We start from the raw sequence: 22,682 nt of genomic DNA, 5'->3' as shown, positions 1-22,682 counted from the left end.
AACCACCACGAAAAGTTTTCACATTAGGCTTATCCAAGCCCTTGTGTGAAGTCACCTGAAAATAAATCTTTAGAGCTCAGAGAGCCAAGACACAAACAAATAGAAACATATTACCCATGGATATCAAAGACAAAACTCAGTTGAATATGAAAAGGAAAGACAAGAGAGAACTAGCAGAGGAAGCAGTAATTCCACGGGGAACCAGTACTTCAGAAGTGGAGACAGAGCAAAAACCCGAGGAGGGCCACGATGAGCTGTGTCATGAAATTTTAGGACATTATGTTTAGGCAGCAGAAAGTCTGGGAAAAATGTTTCTATTCCAAAATCATTTTTATCAAGAATCCACAAAATCTAATAAGAGAAAAGGAAGGAGAAGCTTAGGTTTCTGTCAATCAATCAAAAAAACAATTTTCTAGAAACCATTTCTATAAAATAGCTCACTAAAGCACCTGTCATACGGTCCTCATTCCTTACATCGTTGGCCAGAGCAGGGCCAAACACTCCTATTTTTGTTCCAATTAAGAATTTTCAAGGGGGATAGAACAAAAACTACTTTGCCACATATGACAAAGAACTGTAATATAATCAAGAACAATGTAGAACTCCAAAGATCTCCCCATTTCTTTCAAATAATAGAATCTAAGACTTCACTCCTTAAGAATCTCTGTCAGTCACAAAGGAACTCCCAGATACCATGTTCCACAAGCACGCTCTGTGTGACTTTAATCACAGCATTTCTCCTACCATACAGACAGCACGTATCTCCATGTGTCCTTCATTGGAATGTAATCTGTAGGAGGGCAAATTCAGATCTCACTTGTTTTTAAATCCCCAGAGCTGATGCAGGGCCTCACTTGCGCTACCTGTGCTGATTGCTCAGCGAACCACAAATGCTGACCATCTGAGTCATTTTCTTAGGTGGGAGATAATAAGCTATGCTTTTCAATGTCTAGCATCCAGTCCCTCTAATGACACTGCAATTGAGGAAAGGCTGCCAAAAAGTTTGATTACAACAAACTAAGATGATCCTGACATCTACTGCTGTGCTATTAGTTAGCACCAGAATTATTTAAAAGAAGCTCAAACAGAAAGGTACAGTATTTTAACTTAAGGAGTGCTTTAAAACTTTTTGCAGCTAATACAGTTTTCTCATTTCTAAAGTGGTCACTTGAATGTGTTCCTGACCATCTCACCTCAACAGGCCCCCCCTCTTTAATCTCCATATCAACTCCCTCACTGCTTCCTTGCCTACATTTATGTTACTTATTTTCTGTCAATCTTTTTATTGTTGCTGGACTTCATCAAGAAAATGTGGCTCTATGAGAACAGAGAATATGTCTGTCTTATGCACACTTGCATCCATGGGTCTTATCCAATGCCTGACACACAGTAGGTGCTTAATAAATATTTGTTGAATGGAATAAATGAAATTACTTGAGATTGTATTTCTCAAGTAATTTACAGAAGAGTAGTTTGATGAGATGCTCTAGAGGAAAAAGAAGATTGTTTTGTTGGCCAAGTGATTTTGAACAATGCTTAATGTTATTTTCTCTCTGGAATATTGGCACATTCAAGGCTCTGAGAACTCTTGCAAGAAGGAAACCATTGAATATTTTTCAACTCAGCATTTCCCAAATTTATATAACAAAAAACTTTCTAAAACAATTATCTGAGGGACTTCCCTGGTGGTCCAGTGGCTAAGACTCTGCATTCCCAATGCAGGGGGCTTGGGTTCGATCCCTGGCCAGGGAACTAGATTCCGCATGCCTCGACTAAAAGATCCTGCACACGGCAATGAAGATCCCGAGTGCCGCAACTAAGACCCAGCACAGCCAAATAAAAAAAAAGAAAAAAAGAATTATCTGATAAGATCCTAAAGATAAGGATCTGATAAGGTTCTAAAGAACATGCTTTGAGAAACACTGCTTTACGGGCTAAAAAAGACACTGGGCTAGGCTCAGAGATGCGAATATTTATTTTTTCTGTATTCACAAGGCTGAAAACAGTTTTTCCATTACCTCCAGAAATGAACAGATGTTTTTTCTCACTAACTGTTTACTCTTATGGACAACTACCCCTACCCCTCCACTTTCCCACACCCAAATGTGAATTCTCAATTCCTTTTTAAAAGCTCCAATCACCATGTAGCATCAAAATGTTCTCAAAATCATAGCTGGTTTCATACTGTATCTACTTAAAATAGAAGCCTCCAGGCAATTGGTTTCAACTCCAAATCAGTATAATCAATCTGGGGTTAACTTGACTTTTTTAAATTTAAATTTAATTATTAGTTAGCATCATTATTTTGAACCAAAATTGTTTGTTTTACAAAAGCATACCTAGTACCTTTCTTGAAATCCATTACCCTCAACTGAGACATCAAGACATTCAGGCAGGTAGTATGTCTCACCATCATTCTGAGGTGTAAAGTATGTAATTTGTCAGCAACAATTGTTAAAGCAGAAAACTTAATGTGACCCACTTAAAAAAAACACACACACTAGTGCCCTTTAAATGTCATCCCTGTAATAGCATCACTATTACTCAAATTCCAATATGACTTCCTAAATGTGAGAGGAAGAAGGGGAGCTACCAGTTCATCTTGAAATAATATATTTGTAATATGTGCCTATGACTGACATTCCATTGAGAGTTGGAATGATTTTTAATTTATTCCTGAGCAGGAAAAAAAAGGAATGAAGGAAGGAAGGCAGGAAGGAAGGGAGGAAGGGAGGCAGGGAGGATAGAAAGAGGACTGTCAAAATCTGGGAAGGCCTCTGATTGTGTACCCCATTTGTATATGCCGTATGCCACGTAGATGATGACAGAAAACAACTGATAGAAAAGTGAGCCTCACTAGCTCTTTTATACATGCTTTCATTCAGGGGAAAATGTATTTTTTCACATAGCTTTTTTAAGATTCCAACAACTGCACAAAGCAAGGTGAGCCTATGTTGTATTTAATGAAATTGTTTATAGTTTTGAGTACATATGGGGTGGTGGTGGCTCTGAACAGATTCCAGAGGATCATCAGTTCTACATGAAGAGAGTTGCATTAAATAAGCAGCTCTATTTTAGCCAGAAAGCTATATAAAGCTGTTCCCTAAGTAGGAAATATACATACGTGTTGCATTCACATTATACTTGCTTGGTTTAAAACAGCCCACATAGAGGTCACAAAAGTGAAAGCTATCAACCACGGTGGGTCAAAGGTGAATGTTTAACAAACATTTAAGGAATCACACCCAAAGTCTGGAATCTCTGTGGAAGTGTGAATGGACGAAAGATTCATGTCATCTCTAACTTCCGGCCCAGCATTCTTTGTATTCACTTTTAAAAAGTCCACGTTGGTAGCAGGCCAGAGTTGAAGGAAACCTCCTTGTTTGTGGCACTTCCAAGGTGAAAATGAAAAATTCTGATAAAGCGCACAGGCTTGAGGAAAAATTCAAGTGGCTTATTGCCTTAGTTTTCTCTTATTTCAACACTCATTATCAGACAGAATTGAAGGATGGATTCTGTCTTTTGCTCTGCAAGCTGAATTCTATTCTGAATTCTACTCTGGAGACCATAGCTGGTGACTTGAGTATTTTGCTGCTCATTTATCTGTGTAGCCCACTATTTAATGGACTCAAGATCTGCAAAGCACATTCGATGGAAGAAGTCTGTATGTCACCTGATGGGATGTGTGGGTGTGCACACATTAGACAAAGAGAAAAGTTACTCTCTGCATGCAATGAGCCAAATTATCCCAATTCTTTTGCAGAGGGTTTTTTTTTTTTCCCTTCTTCTTTCTTTTCATAGCTTGAATAATATTAAGCTGAGATTTCAGGTTCTTGGTTTTCAGTAGGATCCAACAGGTGTGGGAAAAGGGCCACATGCCCATGACCAGGGCATCACTTATGAGATCTCTACCCATCCTAATAAACATTTGTCTTATGGGTGAGGATGCCTTGTCACTGGCCATGATTTCACTGTAGGACTTCATAAAGCTGGCCATGTTAAGACCCAAATAATGTCATTTAGTGTCTAGGGGGAGGTTAAAAAGAGGATTAGAGGCAGGCAGGCAGGCAGGGTATATTAAACAAGTCCATGACTAACAGGGTGTGACAGAAAAGGGTTTTATTCTTTTCAACAAAACAATTCCCTAGGGCTGGGACCATTACTCCACAGTGCCTTTATCACCTTGGAATTTTTATGGTTATTTTTGATGAATTCACATTTTTGTAAAGGCTTTTTGAAATGATGCCAGTTTTCAATTTTTAATTAAAGTCGTAAATAATCTTAATTCTGCCTTAAAAGGGTTATTGTTTCTTACTTTTTTTTATTATTGCTGCCAGGAAATATTTCAAATACCAAGCCCTGATGTGAATAGCACTTAGAACCTCTCTGAGGTCTAGTAACAACATTGTACCATGTAAATACTACACACCGGAATACCAGCTCAAGGCTTGAAAATGTGGATTGATTGATTTGAGGTTTATTAGCACTGCTTCTCCTGGGAGTGACATTTCCCCTTTTTACTGGATGGAGCAACTTTCATCATTTTAATTTCCACAAATTAGTCCATTACAGATCCACACAGGATTTTTAAAATTTTCAGATTAAAAGGACAGGTTAAAATTTGGAAAGTAAACACAGTAACTTGTCACTAAGGACTAAGCAATGAACGTCAGAACGTCAGCCAAATCCAATTCAACCACTCGCAGGAAAAAGAGTGAACATCAAAAGCTAAATCACTGGAGAGATAATACCTCATTTTACATAAGACAAAATTAAGAGAATATTGTAATATCTGACATTAGATTATAATACTGCTCCTTGAAAGCATATCCTTGTTATCTGGATTGCCTGTTGAAGGCTGTCTGCAAATTGTTTATAAATTTGTATTCTGTAGTCTTAAGATCTGATTTTCTTTTTAAATTAGTGCTTCAAGAATCTTTCACATAATCAAAACTATTCTTCCTTTATAAAGAGATTGAAACACACCATGTTTGAACAATAGAAACCATTAGTAATTCCTAAAAATATCCCATTATGTTTTCATACCTACTGTCAACCTAGGTTACCCTCTTAAGCTGAATATCATATTATTGCTTACTTGTCTACATGTGAGACTTACATTCTGTCATGCCCATGACGGTTGTTATTCTCTGTGAAGGTGCTCTTTAATCTTACGATAGATTGGCTTTTACAGTAAAACCTCATACATTTGGGACAACTTGGAGGTGGAGAATGGTCAGATTTAGGGGGAAGAAACTCTCAGCAAGGTTTATTTTTTAACAAGCACAACTTATTACTTCAAGTTTATAAGATATACATGGATAATGACAAAAAACATTAGACAATGGTCCTCCTATACAATTAACAGTATGCAACAATGGTGTGTTATTTTAAGAATATTAAGCATCCTCCTTACAACTTTATGTATATTATTAATTCACTTAGCAGTTTCTTTGCTGTTTTAAAATACAGGAACATATCCAATCCATGTTGAAGGATCATCTATTATCATCTCTTGATAATGATCATCTGTTATCAGTTTATTGGGATTCCAATTAAAGACACTTAACTATATTTATAGAGAAAAAAATAATTTTAACAATTGACTTACAAGAGTGGGTATGTATGCCGTTAAGAATATCTATCAAATCCTTCTGACTGGCCATTTTTCTAACTCACAGCAAAGGGGTCAAATTGTTTCCATATATGAGCCCTCAACCGGCATTGTGCTAACACCTCTCAAGGAAGAAAAAATCTCAAGTAACAAAAAGATTACAGAGCATTTCCCAACACAAAAGAGTTAAATCCCTATAAATCATAAAAGAATAAAAGATTCTAGTTAACTAGAAGCCATGGTGATCTGAAAACCACGGCCATAGGGTTTATTCACACCATGGGGTTCAATCACTTGAAATAAGCAGAGTCTTAAACTTCCCTTAAATTTGTTATGAAGGGCCCTTAGATGAACCAGGTACCCATCTGAACACAAATGAAACACTCAAAAAGCCAAGGTCAGGTCAACTTATTTTCTGCCATGATCAGAAGATACTTTTTGGTCCCAAAATTTACAAACTCAGTTATTAGAAAATCCTTGAAAGGCAGTAAGCTCCTCATTTCTCGAGGTGTTAAAGCACAGCATGGTCAACCACTTGCTGGAGATTTTATGAGGTCAGGAGAATAAGTCAGGTGGCTTGGCAGGCTGATCTTTAACATTTCTTCCAAATCTGAGAGATACTATAATTTCTATGAACTCTGAGAGATGCACTAAGCCCTCATTGATGTCAAAGTAATTTTAGGTTCAATTCCTTTCTCAGACTTTCTTACGTAATACTTATTAAGGAATGTGGTTTTTTCTAAGCTTAAAGGGAAGAATGCTCTATACTTACCTTACCTGCTTCATCAGACGTAATTATTTTAGCCAATTGATATTTTATGAAAAAGCACTTATCTCCAGAAAGGGTTTTTGTTGTGCTGTTTTTCCCAATTCAATTTTCTTTAGCTATTTGGACTGAATTTTGTTACTTTCCAGTTTAGGTGACTTTCACTAATTTCCTCCAATTCCTATTATACAAACCCTCCCCAGAAATTCATATCTGGTTACATCAGTTATGAAAATCACAGCCTTGCTACTACTTCATGGACGACTTCTCTACTCAGAGCCTAAAACATGTTATACCTTGAGAAGTATGAGAATTACCAATGCCCTGCAGAAGCTCCCAGTACTGCAAGAGGAATTTAAATGTGCTTGTCCTGGCTGGATAAATTCTCTTTTAAAATTACCTTTTTCCTTGCTTGCTGATCTTTGGAAGAATGTGCCTTCACATGCTTTCTTAAGGAGCTTGGGTCTGTGTAGCGTTTGGTGCATCCTGGAATTTGACAAGCATAAGGTTTCTAAATAAGAAAGAAAAAAAAAAAACAGCTGTGGTTAAATCATAAAGGTAACTGGGGAAGGTTTACTCAAAGATGACTGACTTCAGAGCATGAACTGTTACCAACTGACTGATGTGAAATGCTATGTAATACTCATTCATTTTAATTAGAAAGCCCAGAAAGTTTGCAGCAAGGTGAAGAGAAGAGTAAACTTACAAGAAACAAAGAGATGGCTTATCTTTTAAGAGACTGCTACAGAATGCACTCTTACCGCGAAACCTCCTGTGGCATTTTTCAATATGGAAATTATTAGTATCTTCAGTCATACTTACAGTTATGTTCCCCTGAAAACAATCTTTGGTACTGTCAGAAATTAGGAAACACATACTCTTTAAGAGTTCAGGTATAAAGAAGCTGTAGAAAAGTCCAGAAAAGACTGGGAATGTTTCAGAAGAAACCTGATTCAGAAAGAGAGAAGGAGAAAATTAAAAGGGAAAATTAGTGGAAAGTGAGTAAAAGACAGTAGGTTTCAAACAACAGACACATGAAAAATCAGCCAGAGAAACGTTAATATTATTAGTAGTAGAGGAGTCCTGGTGTTAAGCCTGGGTTAGGCTGAGCATGGCGAGAACATAAGTTTTGGCTACTCCAATTCCCCCATACGCCTGAGAGATGTAAGGTGTGGAGCCTAAGGCAGAGTCTAGAATCGTTTTTATTTTCATGTCCCTGGTGATTGGTGGATGCTAATTAGGAATGATGAATTAATGAATGAGAGCACTACACATTGATTCAAATTTTAGCAACTATTCCTATTGTAACAACGAAATTCAAACCAAAGGTTTGGGAATACGGCTTTTAAATTGTAGAATAAATAAAAATCTGCTTATCCTAAGAACTGAAAAAAATCACAAGATTAACTGTGTTTATAAGATGTATTAACAGTCACTCATCTACTTAGTATCTCATCAGGTGACATATTAAAGCTATGCCTGCATGAGGTGGAATGTAAGGAAGAGAATTAAAACCCTGTCTCTACAATAGAATTCTTTCTTTAGAAACCTGCTGTTCTGTTGACCTAACCCTCCCGAAAACTCAGTTTTTTTCCCCTACTGTTTATATTTTGTTCCTGTTTTCATGCACTTGCTTGTCATTTTGTAGGCCAACATGTATGTGGATTATATTATTTGCCTTGCAGGAAGCCATATATGTGATTCACTTTTTTTGTTGCTACTGTTACCATTTTTGATTCCAAGAACAAGGTAAAGTCATGAATAAATAATTTAGTTTGATACTCCCAATTTGAATTCTAAGTTTGATTATCTGATGTGTTTGTTCATCGACTGACTGATTGATTGAATGAGTAAATCACCCAGCAACTCTTTTGCTCCCATAACACGCTGGACACTGTGTTACATATCAGGGATCTAACAGTAAACAATGGACGAACCAGCCTCTCAATATGTCACAGTTTCTGCAAAATGATGAGCCAATTATGGGCTGAAGTCACTTGCCAAGAAGTTTCCATTGGGTAAACAAAGGTTTCCTTTAACCTGGGAACCTTTTCTGGGTTCACACAGCTTTCTTGCCCTAGTCTTCCCTGTCCTTCCCTGGTGTTATGGGGGCAATTAGCCAACATCTTTATTGGCAGTCATGCTGTGACCACATAAGCTCATGTTTTGAGCATTAGAGATGTTGCATGTAAAAATATTTGGGAATATTAACGTGTTATATAAATCGATGCCATAATTATCACAATAGTCACCATTACTTGGGTTAGAAAGATAAGAAATGGGTAATGTCATTTTGTATTTGATTTTGAGATGTCACTCTCTCCTCTGCTATCGCCACCTGGGATCAGTATGCCAAAAGAGCAACATCAAGGGATGGTCTAAGTGGTACTGATATGCTGGTCATTTTAACTCAGATTACCTGAGCTTTAAATGGCATGTTACACTTCATCAAACTATATTCTTCATTATTTTCCATTTGTACTATAAAACTATTTCCCCTGTTGAGACATTAAGATGCTAATAGAGAAATGAATTAATAACACTTTTCAGGGTTAGAATTATGAACTCAGTAATTTTTATGGGGAAATCATTTTCCTATAAGTAAAGAATCCATTTAATTGAAGAAATACTTTATCCAAAATTCTGACAGCATTAGTGTAAGGAGTACTTAATGAAAGGGAATGGGGACCTAAATTTAAATAATAAATTCTACAAGCAACTACCGTTTCCTTCTTTAAATAAACGTTTAATTTCTTAAAATTGTAAAAGATTTTAAAAGAACTTACCAATTTGTTAAATGCAATAAAAATTTAAACAGAAGGTAGTTTGGACTTCAAAGGAAAAATGACAGTTTTAAAAGATTTAATAGAGAAATAATTAAAAAAAATAAAAACAGCTAAGTTTTAAAAGCTACTGCATTGAACTTAATCATGAAATTATTATCTTAGGTAGCTTTCCTCAAAAGTTTTTAAAAGGGATATATATTTTTTAATTCAAAATGATTTTAGAAAATGCTCTTAGTTTGATTAGCTAAAATTAGCTCCAAGCAAAGGGTATTGTAGAGCCATAACACTTAGCCTTACAATAGTTCTTTCAAACTATAGATAACTAGCTAGAGAAGAAGCAATTTCTCAAGACAATCTTGTCTCATGAATGTTCATTCTTCCATGATAAAGTTTAATGACAAATTGGAAAATTTATTAGATTCTACCAAGACCATTTTAGACATGTAAAATCGGGCATTTTAACATAATTCATTCTTTTTTTTCCTTCTTCTACCTTTAAAAAATACTGCTATTCACCAAATTTATTCACTTAATATTCCATTCTTTTGGTCCTAAAATCACTGAATTCAATTCAGCTATAGCAGAAAGGTCCATCTTACACCCATATTACACTAACTATATGTCAGATATTTACTAGGCAAACCATCCCATTTATATATATATCAGGAGGTAATTCTGTTTAGAAAGGTTATGTGACATATAGCTAAAATGACTTCTATTAATATGACTAATAGAGACTAATATAAAATTTAATAAATATGTCAGCTATAACATCAGAAGAATCTTAAATATGTATGAGAAGGTGTGTAGAAATAACAGTATCTTTTAAAAATTCAAATTCTGGTGTAGTTTAATAATAGACATCAGAATGTTAACACTGAAAAAGTACTGTCATGAATACATTACTTGCAAGAACATGAGATAAGAGATCTGTGATGTGTATAATACATTTATCCTGATGGCTTTGTTAAGTGAACTAAAATTACATATAATCTACCTGGCCTCATGTAAAGAAAATGGCATCAAAACCTGAGAAATGCAAAGGAAGACAATCAACGTAATTTAGAAAATAAAAGACAGAGTCAAGGAAAGGGCATTAGCAAATGAACAAAATGTTTCAGCACTAAGAGAGTTAAGGTTTATGTCAATGGATATGTGGCTGTTAACACATAGGAAGCGTGATGAAACTGAACCCTTGGGAGAGATTTGCTGATTCTTTTTAGATCACTTGAAGGTGAAAATACCAGGTGGTTTCTAAAGCAAAAGGCTGGATTCACTTTCAAAAATCATGCCAGTCTCAAAGTTCTTATGTCAAGAAGAAAAGAACCAGGGTAAGAAAAAAAGTGCTTCCTATTTCTAACAATAGCGTATCTTATCTATCTTAGTATATCTTGATATCTGAACACTTACTTCAATGTCCAATCTCTAGGAGTCATTCTCTGTACTAAAATCTACTATATGACAGCCTCTAAAGTGCCTTTGCTTTGTATACAGAGGTAACCAAGGAACCCCCTTTGTCCCAGGCAGCTGTAATATTTAGGATAACTTGTGACTACAGAAAAATGGAAAAGAAAGAACCAAACAGGGCCCCTTCTGGCTCTTTACCAGGTTTCACTGCTGCCCTTGGCACTCTCCCTATAACCTGCAGGTCATAAAGCAAACACCTTCACCGTCCCACTGTCAAACGGGCACTTCTGCACACCGGGGCTTGGGGCTGGAAGCTGGAAAGCTCCTGCCGTTCTTACAGTGTCCAGATGTGTCCTCTGGTGCTTGGCGCGGTCACTGGAGTTACTGAACGCCTTCTGACAGCCCGGATGCTGGCACAAATACGGCTTCTCGCCTGTGTGGCTCCGCAAATGAATCTTGAGATTTTCGAGCCTTGAGAAGGCCTTCTTGCAACCTTCAAACTGCAAAAAAGAAAACAATTTTTGGTTGTTGAGAAGGACCTTGAATGTTTGGGGTTGGGGGACAGGAAAAATAAATGTCCTTAGTTTGTACTTAGCCTAAAACAAAAAAATAAAATGAAATCCAAACAGTAACAATATTACTTCTAAAAAGATCCGTATGTTTATGTGAACTGGATTTTTCCACTGAATATACATGCCACTTTCCATACCAGATTTGGGTCCCAAACTGATTTCTGTGATTACTTATGTCAGAGAAAATTTGCTGTGAGCCATCTGGCTCAGTTAATAAAAATACACTAATGCGTGCCTTAAAGGTTTGTTAAAAAATTAACACACTTTTCCATTTCCAAATTGGTCCAAATTGAAAGAATCAGGAAGGAAGAAACTTTTTACAACTAATAAACTAACAAAAAAAGAGTGATGTATGAGAAAAAAAGTAAATAGAATATCCAAGAGTGAGAGATGAAAAGGACATGTGTCTGCTGAATCATTAAGATCATAAACTTTCTTAACTCTATCTTAAGTGGTTTTCAACTCCCAAGAGTGACCCTGTTAATATACAGGGTGATGCCAAGCCTAATGAGATAAAGTTTTTAACATGCTTTTAAAAAGGAACTGGAAGAGAATTCATTTACTGCTAAATCATATTCCAAATAAAGTTATAGTTTTATTTATTTCTATTTTTTCAAGAAATTTTGTTACCTGGTTCTTAAAGAGAAGAGCTTAAAATAAAAAGTTGAAGATCTCAAGAAATGCTTCATTGGTTTGTCAATAATATTTATTGATGGTAATATTTACTTACTGTCTTCTGTGGGCAAAATATCAGCTACTATTAGAGGGTCAAAGTGATTTCAATCCTTGAAGCGACTATCTAATAGAAAATGCATTAGAGAAAGCCTATACATGAAGCATAAATGTGAGATGGGCCTTTATCCTTTAACTTCCTCTTTGATGCTAAGCCCCAGAATATTATGTCCTTTTGACAATTTTAATGCCATTAGAGTTCCCAATGCAAGGAAAACTGCAATTAAAAAACTATCAGGGACTTCCCTGGTGGTCCAGTGGTTAAGCCTCTGTGCTTCCAATGCAGCGGGTGCAGGTTTGATCCCTGGTCGGGGAACCAAGATCCCACATACTGCGGAGCATGGCCCAAAGAAGAAAAACCCCAAACTATCAGAACAAAACATAATATGTTTACTGCAACTAAGAAACCTCACTCCTTAGAGAGGAATGTGGGGCTGGTGGGGAGAACAGAAGTAAAGAAGGGTAAATTGAAGATGGTTTTCATTAAAAATTAGCAGGTATAACTTAAGCTTACTACAAGAAATGCTATAAAATTCCTTGGTTCTCTTACTTATTATAACAGATGAGTACATTGTCCATGAAGGGATGACCCAGAGCTGGCCAGGTTTTGGTTATTTGAATTTTCACCTTTAAGTAAAGGATGAACTAAGGAGGAAGAATAATCGAACATGTCACAACTCCATCTATTTAAGTTGTCCAGATTTTGCATGCTGGAGTATTTTAAGAAATTTATGAAAGTTGCACTTATTTTTGATTGAGAGTTATACATGTTTCACAGACATATGTTGGTTTATTTCAATTTTGATATTTTGCTTAAAATAATTTTGGTGTTTTCCTGATTTCTATTTCACATAAAAATAAATTTAGCCCGAACAGAAGATGATTGCTGACGAAGAGTGAAAGGCATATAAGTGGTTTATTTCTTCAGGTTTTCAAATGGGTCTCAAATTTGAGAATAAAGGGGCTCAAAGATAACCCCCAATTCATGGCTAAGAGGCCTCTGCCAACCAAACCTCTGTTTTTAAGGTTCACTCTGAATGATAACTCAGTGCAAACTTCTGGAGCTCAGTTCATTTGTCTTAGAATCACCTGGTAGACCACACTTAGGTCTAAAATGAGCTCGTGGTTTTGGACGCATCAAGCCTGTAGCCTAGTTCCTAGCAAGGCTGTTTTGTAGGGTGGGCACCATTCTGGGGCCAGCTCCAGGGGTGCATACCCAGACCTGAGTAGGCCCCAACACCCATTCCCTTCTATAGTCACCCTAGCTCTTGGTCAGAGAGAAGGCTGCATTGTCTCAGCACCAACATGGGAGTGGAGAACCACTTTAGAATATATTAATGAGGTTTCTGTGAGCACCAGACAGATAAAACCCCTGGATCTACCACAGAGTGATTAGAGGGGATCCCAAACATGTCCTAGAACTAATTCCAACTGCCCACTTCATCAGATGTAAACTGAATGTAGATTAGCATTTCTAAGGTCTCTCCAGTTAAATGTCCATGTAAATGTCCAGTTGAACTCAGTTAATTGCTAGTGTTATTGTTAACAGAAGTAATGATCAAAGACCAAAGAGCTTGCTACATTCCAAGCAAATCAGTGAAATGTAAACTATAGCTCAGAACATCCTGACCATTTTTTAAAAATAGCAAAGATGGGCTTCCCTGGTGGCACAGTGGTTGAGAGTCCGCCTGCCAATGCAGGGGACACGGGTTCGTGCCCCGGTCCGGGAAGATCCCACATGCCGCAGAGCAGCTGGGCCCGTGAGCCATGGCCGCTGAGCCTGCGCGTCCGGAGCCTGTGCTCCGCTACGGGAGAGGCCGCAACAGTGAGAGGCCCGCATACCACAAAAAATAAATAAATAAAAATAAAAATAGCAAAGATGGAGGAAAATATGAGCACCCAGACTGAAAATGACAACAAAAAGATTATCAGTAAAATCATGAAAATCCAAATGATCTCAGATGTTTCCTCTGTAACAAGAAAGGCCAGAAGACAAAAGTATTTGTAGTACTTGTACTAGCATTATACAATTTTCAGGAGAAAAGATTAAGAGTGAAGGGATTTGACCAAACTGAGTTGTATGAATAAAGGCAAGAACAAGGCAACCCCATGCATTCAGGGGCTCATAATAAACATCAACCACTCACTCTTGTTGAACAAATTCACTGGGAAGAAACCATGAACGCCAAACCAATAAAATCCAGCATGGAAGAACTGACAAATGGCTCCATGGGGGTGCGCCTAACACCCAACCCATCACAGGAGTATGCAGAGAATCACACCTGATAGAACGTGCGTGCCACACTAACAATTCTGCAAGAAGAGAAATTAGGTGCTGTTCATTTCTCTAAAGGTGTCTGGATGAAACTTGAAAGCAAATGATTTCATAATGAATCATTATCATTCATTATGGGAATAAACCTGTAATTCAACAGAAGAATTTCCTCTCCCTCAGGCAATTTTACCCCAAGATTTATAAGTTCAATAAATGCCAATGCATTAAAAATAAACTAACATTTAGGTAGAACTACACAAGAGTGTTACAAAATACAGCTAAACTGGATGTTTTGGGTGTTTGAGTAAATGGATGCTTTGTTTTCTACTTATATTTCTTCATGTTTTCAAAATCTTTCAAAATGAGTCTCACCTTGTAAAGGAACATCTAAACATAAAGGTAAGCCAGAATCATAGAAGGAGAGTTTCCTTGAATTTGACCACATACTTTCTCATCAAGATTCCTGAAGTGCAAAGTCTATCCTGAGATCTAAGGTCCAAATTGTCACCTGACTGCTTGTGTCATTGCCACGAACCAACCACTACACAAAAATTGACCAAAATCTTAATCCCTGGTCATCCCCTTCCTGGACTGCCTGTAGAGCCAGGAACCTAAGGCCCAGTGACACACAGCTGGGTCATCAGGCCTGAAGTTGCCCGTGGTTCAAACACAAGCCATATATAGGAAGACGAGAGAAAAACAACAAATAAACAAACTCTCAGAATTCAAGGGGGTAGCAGAAGGAGGAAAAGTGGAACAAAAAGAGAGACAAATGCAGAATGGTAATACGGGAGGGAGTGGTGGTGGGAAATGGGTCTGGTACCCATTAGTAATTTTATCTAAATAGCATTCGTTTTTTTTCCCCTGACCAATACTGAGTAAGCCCTATGAGCATGGCACTATGTGTTAAGCAATGAGAGGAACGAGATGAACTCAAATTTTACTCATGGGAAGATGGAAGCAAGATCAATGCATATGGCTGGACAGGTCACACAATGGTGAACCTTGAGCAGTGATTCTCAAAGACACGGTGTGCGGACCAGCAGCATCGGCATACCCTTGGGAACTTGTCAGAAACACAAATTCTCTGGCCCAACCCCAGACTTACAGAACAGAAACCTGGGGGTGCGGGCCCAGACATCTGAGTGTTAAGGGGCCCTCCAGGAGATTCGGATGCTATGGTGTGAGTTTGGAATGCCATTCATTTTGTAATCACTGTTGATGTTCTTAAGAAAATCTCCTGACAGAAGTAAAGTGTCTTGCAGAATTCATTCATTTCTAATTGGGACAAGAGTCATATGGGCTTGCAGCAGCCCTGGACTGAAAGGAAACATCTCCATCCCAGGATAAAGCAGGGTTATCTCCATTTGCACTGCAAATGAGACAAAATTCCAGAATGCCAATGTCATACTAGAGATTCTTTAAACTCCTGATTATTTAATCTGTTGCCAAGCAGATGTCTAGTTCTGAAACAGGTATGCCTAACAGTTCCCTCAGTGGCCTCCTGACCAACAAAACATCCCATGTTTCTAGCGCCTACTACATTTCACCGTTGAGAAGAACCACTGACAGGGAGTCATCATTTTCCAATCGCACATTTCAGTGGCTTTACAGACACATGTAAGAACAATGCATGAAACTGTAAGCAACAGAATTTTAAATCTCATGGGGTTTTGAAAATACTGCATTGTATGAAGCCTCACTCTGAGAAAAATCTCTTTAACTCTGAGGCTGTTTTCAAGTAACAAACCTTAATTAAAAAGTGTAAGTTACCTCAAATCCAGAGACCCTTAGCTTGCACCACTTTGTTAATTTAGGAGATTATTTCATATTTAAAGGATCACAACTGGTCTGTAATCACCATCTCTCTCTCTCTATATATATATAGGCTTGATTACAGATTGTTGACATTAAGTGGCATTAAGATGACCTTTGAAATATTACTTTCCCTTTCTATTAGAGGCTTTTGTGTAAGGTTTTGAAAAGGAAAGACTCATTAGACACCATTAAAATAGGATTTATTCCATATGTGTAACCAGTAATCAAGTAGAATATTACTCCCTCCCCTAATCAGCAATTTAGAGTGTTGAGAAGCACAAGTTCGTACTCAAAGCAGTAATAACAGCAAACCTTTCCCAATCAGGTTTCTATACCATCACTAGTGTCAACAAAACCAAAACAGAAAGGAGTCTATGATGCTGGACACGCTTTTTAAAAATATACATTTGATTTCAATTAAGGCTCAGTGTTTACGACCCTTGGAAGAATAAGTTTTACAATTTCATCAGTCAAGACCAATTAATCCCATTAGTGACAGCTGATACTGCGTCATGCTGTGCAGCGCTGGGGACTGACTGATGAATTATATGCTAGTTTACAACTTCCAGGTACAGCCCAAAGACAACAGAGATGAAAGGCTTTGGTGGAAAGGTCAGCAAATATTTATAACACTGTGGATATAGTCAAGATGACTTCCACAGTAAGCCCAAGAGCTCAAGTCCACTTGAATCATGGCCATACCTGCAAAAGGTATAAATGAAAGATGGCTTCTTCTGTGACTCAGAAAGAGGGGGCCAAAGGCACGGCTGAGGGCCCAGAGCCACTCCACACATCTGAGAAGAGGTGAGAAATCTGACTCATGTGTTCAGCTGAGATTTATAAGTTTCCTTCCAGGACAGTGCTTCCCATCTTTATGTGCTCATAAGTCACTTGGGCATCTTATTAAAATACAGATTGTGATTCAGTAGGTGTGGAGTAGGGCCTGAGATTCTGCATTTCTAACCATCTCCTAGGTCATACTTCTAAATGTTGAATGTTCAAAGATTCCAGTTTGAGAAGTAAGGTTCTAGGGATCATGAAACCACCCTCAGGTTGAAAATGTACAGTTTGATGGAATTTAAAGAAAAAAAAAGAGATAAAATAAAAAAAGAACTAGAGCAAGAATAAAAAAGTAAAGGGCTTACTTTTGATGAACAAAACTATTGCCGCTTTCTCCTGAAAAGTACAAGAGTAAAGTCTAATTGTTAAACTTAGGTTAGGAAGAGAACAGAAAGTGTTGTCTGGGGGAAGAAAAGAAGAAGAAAAGTCAGGGGAAAAAAAGAACAAGAAATCAAAACAGAAAGACTGCAGAAGCACATTGGGACAATCTGATCTTGTTTCTCCTTCAGTCTCATTCGCATTTGGACATACGGCTTGCCTCGTGCCACCCTGTGGTTTCTGTTTCCAGTGCATTCTTATTAGGACTGGATGCTCCAGCAAATCTTACATATATCTATACATCAGTTTGTATAAGTGTTACATAAAGGGAGAAAAAGAAAATAATTCAAATGTTTTGAGGCTTTTAAAAAGTATCTAGGGCTCCCCTGGTGGTGCAATGGTTGAGAGTCCGCCTGCCGATGCAGGGGACATGGGTTCGTGTCCCGGTCCGGGAAGATCCCACATGCCGCGGAGCAGCTGGGACCGTGAGCCATGGCCGCTGAGCCTGTGCGTCCGGAGCCTGTGCTACGCAACGAGAGAGGCCACACAGTGAGAGGCCCGCGTACAGCAAACAAACAAACAAAAAGTATCTAGTTCATGAATTTATTAAACTGAATAATATGGAGTTCCTTCCTCTCCATGCTTCATTCAGACTATTAATTCTGTAACAAGGACGGAGAAGATGTCTCTGCAGGTTCTCACTTTGTGATTTTACTCATGTTTTCACAGTCTAATCACCTTCTCATCCATAACGGAAGAAGGTACCCACAGAAAACGGGTTTCTATGTTTCCTTTTGGTTGTTAAAGGTAATATCTGATTTTAAAATATTTCAGAGTTCTACCAAGAGAAGCCTCACTGGAAAATTATTTAAAATTGTGGTAGGGTAACCCTGGTTAATTTGATATTTCTCTTTACTTCAAGGAAATCAGTGCACTCCCAAGTGATTTTGCAAAGATTCCAAATACCTAAATAGATCTGCACTTGCATTTCCTAGGACAGCCTTCAAAGTTTCCCGGTCCCTTGGCTTGGCTGGGGCAGCCAGAGTGGGGAAGAGACTGACACTTTGGCCTCAATGAGTCAACCGCTTCAGTGCATGCCACTCGCCTGGCGTTCTGAAATGGCCTACTATACTCATTTATCCGGATTTTCTGGAACTATTAAAATTTTGTAGAATTAATATAAAAACCTTTCTGTAATGTTTTCCTAAACTGTAATAAAGAGATCCCAGTTACTATGTTTCTCCTTCTCATTCTAGTGTACAAAATGAATCTATTAACTAGCTCATAAATGCAACTTCCTGGCTTGTTGTGCTTCTTGTTTTTGATTAAGAAATCTGTATAAAACAAAGGTTACCTAAATGGGCAGTGTGTATGTGTTTCTTATTGGTTTAAGGCAATTTGTTGTTTTTTAACATTTTGGGTCATGGGCAGCAGCTGATCTTTAAAAGGACGCTCTACATGAGGTGGCAAAATAAATAAGGGTGTAACATGAAAACTGAAAATGGAAAAAATGTTTTGGAGAAGCTACATGACAATGTAGAGAGAAATATGTTATTTTTGTGCCAACATTTGAACCATATTAAATTTTTATGGAAATTATCAAGTGTCTGGTTTATAAAAATTGAAAGGAGCTGGGGATAAATGGAACCTCATCATGGGCATTATATTCACAACTGGAAAAAGAATACTCCACAGTGCAACACTGATATTTAAAACATATCATATGGCTGTCTCCGGTTATTCAACAAATATAAAGTATCATCTATTATTCATGTTGTGTCAATACAATGCCAGAAAACTACAATGTCAAGCAAATAATTATTCCGTGAGTGGGTAAATAATGGAAAACTGGTTGTTTGGGGGTTGTTTAAACATAACAATAAGTTGCCTGAATTTTGTTGTTGTTGTTGTTTATTAGCATTGATTTCATGCAGTCTGCAAATATATATCCACTAGAGCATGAATCCTTCAGAGGTTCACAATCAGACCTCAATAAATGCACTTTGATTACATGCCAGTAGAGCAAATATATTTAAGGCTATGTCGTTGGCCCTGAATAAATATACCTAAAAGAAATCAAACTATTTAATTTTCTGTGTATCTGTGTTTCTGACCACCACATAGTCATATACAATTCCATATACATGGATCTACAAAATCACAGTACTTCTATTAAGTATATATAAAGTCTACATACAAAAGCAACTGTCATGTATTTTGCTACTCTATATTAAAGAAAACAGTTTTTCCAATTTTTTAAGTATCAGTCTATATACCAACGGACCAGGGAATACTGAGTTTCTTGTACATTCAGCACTTTATAGGCTGTGTGGATGATACAAAAGAACCACCAGGCTCCATCCCACCTTTTCTGCATTCACAGTACATTCCAGGAGATAGACATATACTCAGAACAAACTCTGAATCTGACCCAGCCTACTCCAACACCCTCAAACTGTTTTCTATGTACTAAAGGTGAGGAAAACAGAGATATTGGAGGAATCATCTTTTGGACTTTAGGCATTATTTTTTGCATTTTAGAAAAATGGCAGAAACATTCTCTAAAACTCTAGTTTCTCTTAAAGGTCTCTCAAATTTCAGAAGACAGGGATAGATGAAGTAAAAGAGAACTAAGTAAGCAAAAGCAAAGGAGAAGTAGAAAAACAGAAACAGAGAAGGAGAGAGAGAGGCTACGGGTCAAAGAAGGTCTTGGCATGTATGCGGTCAGGCCTGTCCCCTCCCCTCTCTCCTCCCACCCTTCCCACTGGACTCCAGGCCAGTCCAGCTGTGGTTCCCTAATTAAGCAGCATGCTCTGCTTTGCCTCTGCCTCCGCTTGTGCTACTCCCTGTGCCTGGTGACATCCTACTGAACCTTTAGCTTGGTGTCACCTCCTCTGTGATGCCTTCCTTTATGCTTTCACCAAGGCACAATGGACCACTCCCTACACACACACACCAAGCCTTGCCCACTGCCTTGGTAATGCCTGGAGATACACTAATTGGATTGTTTGTCTCCCCCAGTAGGCTGTGAGCTTTATGAGGATAAGGGACTGAGTCTTATTCATCTTTTTATGGCCAGCACTAGGTACAGTGCTTGGCACATGCTCAAAGTGACCACAGATTATTTGCTAAATAAATGCTAAATGAAATGGAGAGAATGAACTCTTTGTATAAAAAGCATACTGATTTCCTAGACTTCCTTGTGTAGTAAGCTCATTAAGGCCTTTTAATTAGGTAGGGCCAGTTACCATTCTTGACGACATCAAATGGTCAACATTGCAAAAGCTGTAAAATGCTTTATGGGTTTTGCTCTATTTTAATATTCTATAGAATTACTGTAAAACATATAATTATTTTAATATCTAATCACATGGGGAAACAATACTAATAACAACATATGGCTGTATTTTTTTGTAGATGCAATGCATTAACTTCTTCACTGATGTTCTGAGAAATCTGTAGCAATACTGGTGAAGGGAGTGAGTGGTCTTCCTACCACACCAACTTGAGCTAAACATACACAGACCCACTGGGAACATGTTATTACCAGTAATTCAAGGCACATAAATGTGTGCCTTCTTCATTCATAAAGGAAAAGAAACTGTTGTAAATTGCCCTAAGCTGAGCTAATATGCTCTCAAATATGCCAGGAAAGAGCCTCGTGCAAAGAAAAAAGATCTTTGGGACCTTGCCCTGAACTGCCTGAGTCAAATATCTCCAAAGAGCAGGTCAATCAATTTCCCATGCCATGCCTCTGCTCACCATCCTATAGCCAGCCTCTCTGAATGGGAGGCAGCCATTACAGCCCCATATAATCCCAGGTTATAGCCATGCCTAAACCCAGAGCTTTCTGTATTCAGAGTGCAAGGGGCTGTCGCAAGGCCTTGGCTCTGCCTTTCCTGTTGGCAGTGGACTGGCTCCCCTATAATTGTCTTTGACTGCAAAGAGGAGAAATGCCACTGCTTGCCTTCAGTTTTATTAAGAATTGGCATGCTTGGTTTAACAGAGCTAAGCAATATATTTATTTACTATGGTGTTTCCCAAAATGATTGCTGAATTCTGTCATCTCTTGACTGAGAAACTGTTTGTGGGTTGCAACAGAATGTATGCTAACATACATACAGCAACACAAACTTCCAAGACAAACTGTTTAAGTCAATTTGCTATCATACAGGCACACAGGTGCAAATATGTGCATATGTACTTGTGGGTACAGCCATGGGCACACACTAACACTTGCACACATATCCCACACAGATTCTGTAATAAATGTGTATATTTAAGATCTGTGTGCAGGGGTATAGAGGCAAGCATGAATTTGCCAAGAGAGAAAAGGAAATTCACACACGAAGAGAATAATTTACCATAAATTGGCCCACACTGAATTTACTCCAAAAAACAGAGTGCAAGATGCCAAATTTTTAATGGCTCTTACTTTTCCAGATCTGGCCCTGACAAGCTTTGGAAGAGATGCAAGTGGGCAGGAAAGATGGGATTAAAAAATTATATCTTAAGCCTTTTCACTTTCAAATGTAAAATTTCCACCACTGTGACAGGAGGAAAGAGTGTGGCAGGGATATTTTCCTGACACCATGCTTTTCTCAACAAAAAGCCGTCGATTTTCATTATGCATTGCTTAAATATAAGTTCTGTACTTGCTAAAAGTCATCTGTGTCTGGCTGCTTAAAAAAGAAGCAGATATGAAAATAATGGAACTAAAACCTTGCATTAGCCCTGGCAGCCATTACAAAGGTGTGAGCTCAGAGGGATGCAGCTTCACAGTCCGAGAACTGACAATCCTTTGTGACAACCCACAAGATTTGTCAAGGCCACTCACTCACTTGCTTCCAAAGTGCATCATCTCCAATATTCTTTCTTTCACAGCTGAGCTTTTCTGCATGGCTTTCCCATCACATGCCTGACTGGCAAGTAGCAGGTGCTCAGAAAATCTCCCAATCCTTCTACTTGCTCTTCTTCCTGGTTCTGATTTTAGACTACCTATCCCATCTCTGAGCCCTTCTCCTTTTTGTTTTGTTGAGAAAATCACCTTCCTATATATATGCCCATGGTTCACCCATGGGCAAGAAACTATCATCAAATTCATTAACCCCTTCCAAGTATGACCTTTTAGGTATTGAGACCCACAGAGTATTCAATCACTGTATGCATGCACTGAGTCTGATCCCCACAATTCTTAAGCAAATACCTTGGCTAAGAATTCTAATCTCAATCCCCTTGACTATTCTACTTAATGCAACTTCAACCCTCCCCTCCCTGGCCCTGAACATGACTTCATTTATCACAAGAATAATAGGGCTACATAAAATATTACCTAAAATTGTCAAGTTTGTGGTGTATGTGGATCATCTCAGATATTTTAATTTGATGAATTTAAATTACAATTGTTTCTTATTCTCCAAAGAAGTAAAAAAATGAGTAAAAGATATTGTTTCTAAGATATGTTTCTTGCTTTATGTCCTTAGCCATCTTACAGAGCCAACAATCCTGACGTGAAAATACTTAGCACAGAGTAAATTCCCAATAAAAGTTAACC

The 22,682-nt window shown here is 37.9% G+C and overlaps 1 protein-coding gene across 6 annotated transcripts in view; it reads right to left on the bottom strand.

Moving 5' to 3' along the window:
• GLIS3 (GLIS family zinc finger 3) overlaps positions 1 to 22,682 on the bottom strand; it is a 507,224-nt gene that overhangs the window by 99,248 nt on the left and 385,294 nt on the right. For all 6 annotated transcript variants that reach the window (XM_033858126.2, XM_019934153.3, XM_033858125.2 and 3 more), the window contains 2 exons: positions 10,912 to 11,073; positions 6,781 to 6,891 (listed from right to left, as the gene is read on the bottom strand). In XM_033858126.2, the coding sequence (XP_033714017.1) occupies positions 6,781 to 6,891; positions 10,912 to 11,073 (273 nt within the window). The remainder of the gene's footprint in view (positions 1 to 6,780; positions 6,892 to 10,911; positions 11,074 to 22,682) is intronic.

The sequence above is a fragment of the Tursiops truncatus genome, chromosome 6 (assembly GCF_011762595.2).
Source record: "Tursiops truncatus isolate mTurTru1 chromosome 6, mTurTru1.mat.Y, whole genome shotgun sequence".
Taxonomy (NCBI): domain Eukaryota; kingdom Metazoa; phylum Chordata; class Mammalia; order Artiodactyla; family Delphinidae; genus Tursiops; species Tursiops truncatus.
This window is presented reverse-complemented; position numbering and strand designations above follow the sequence as displayed.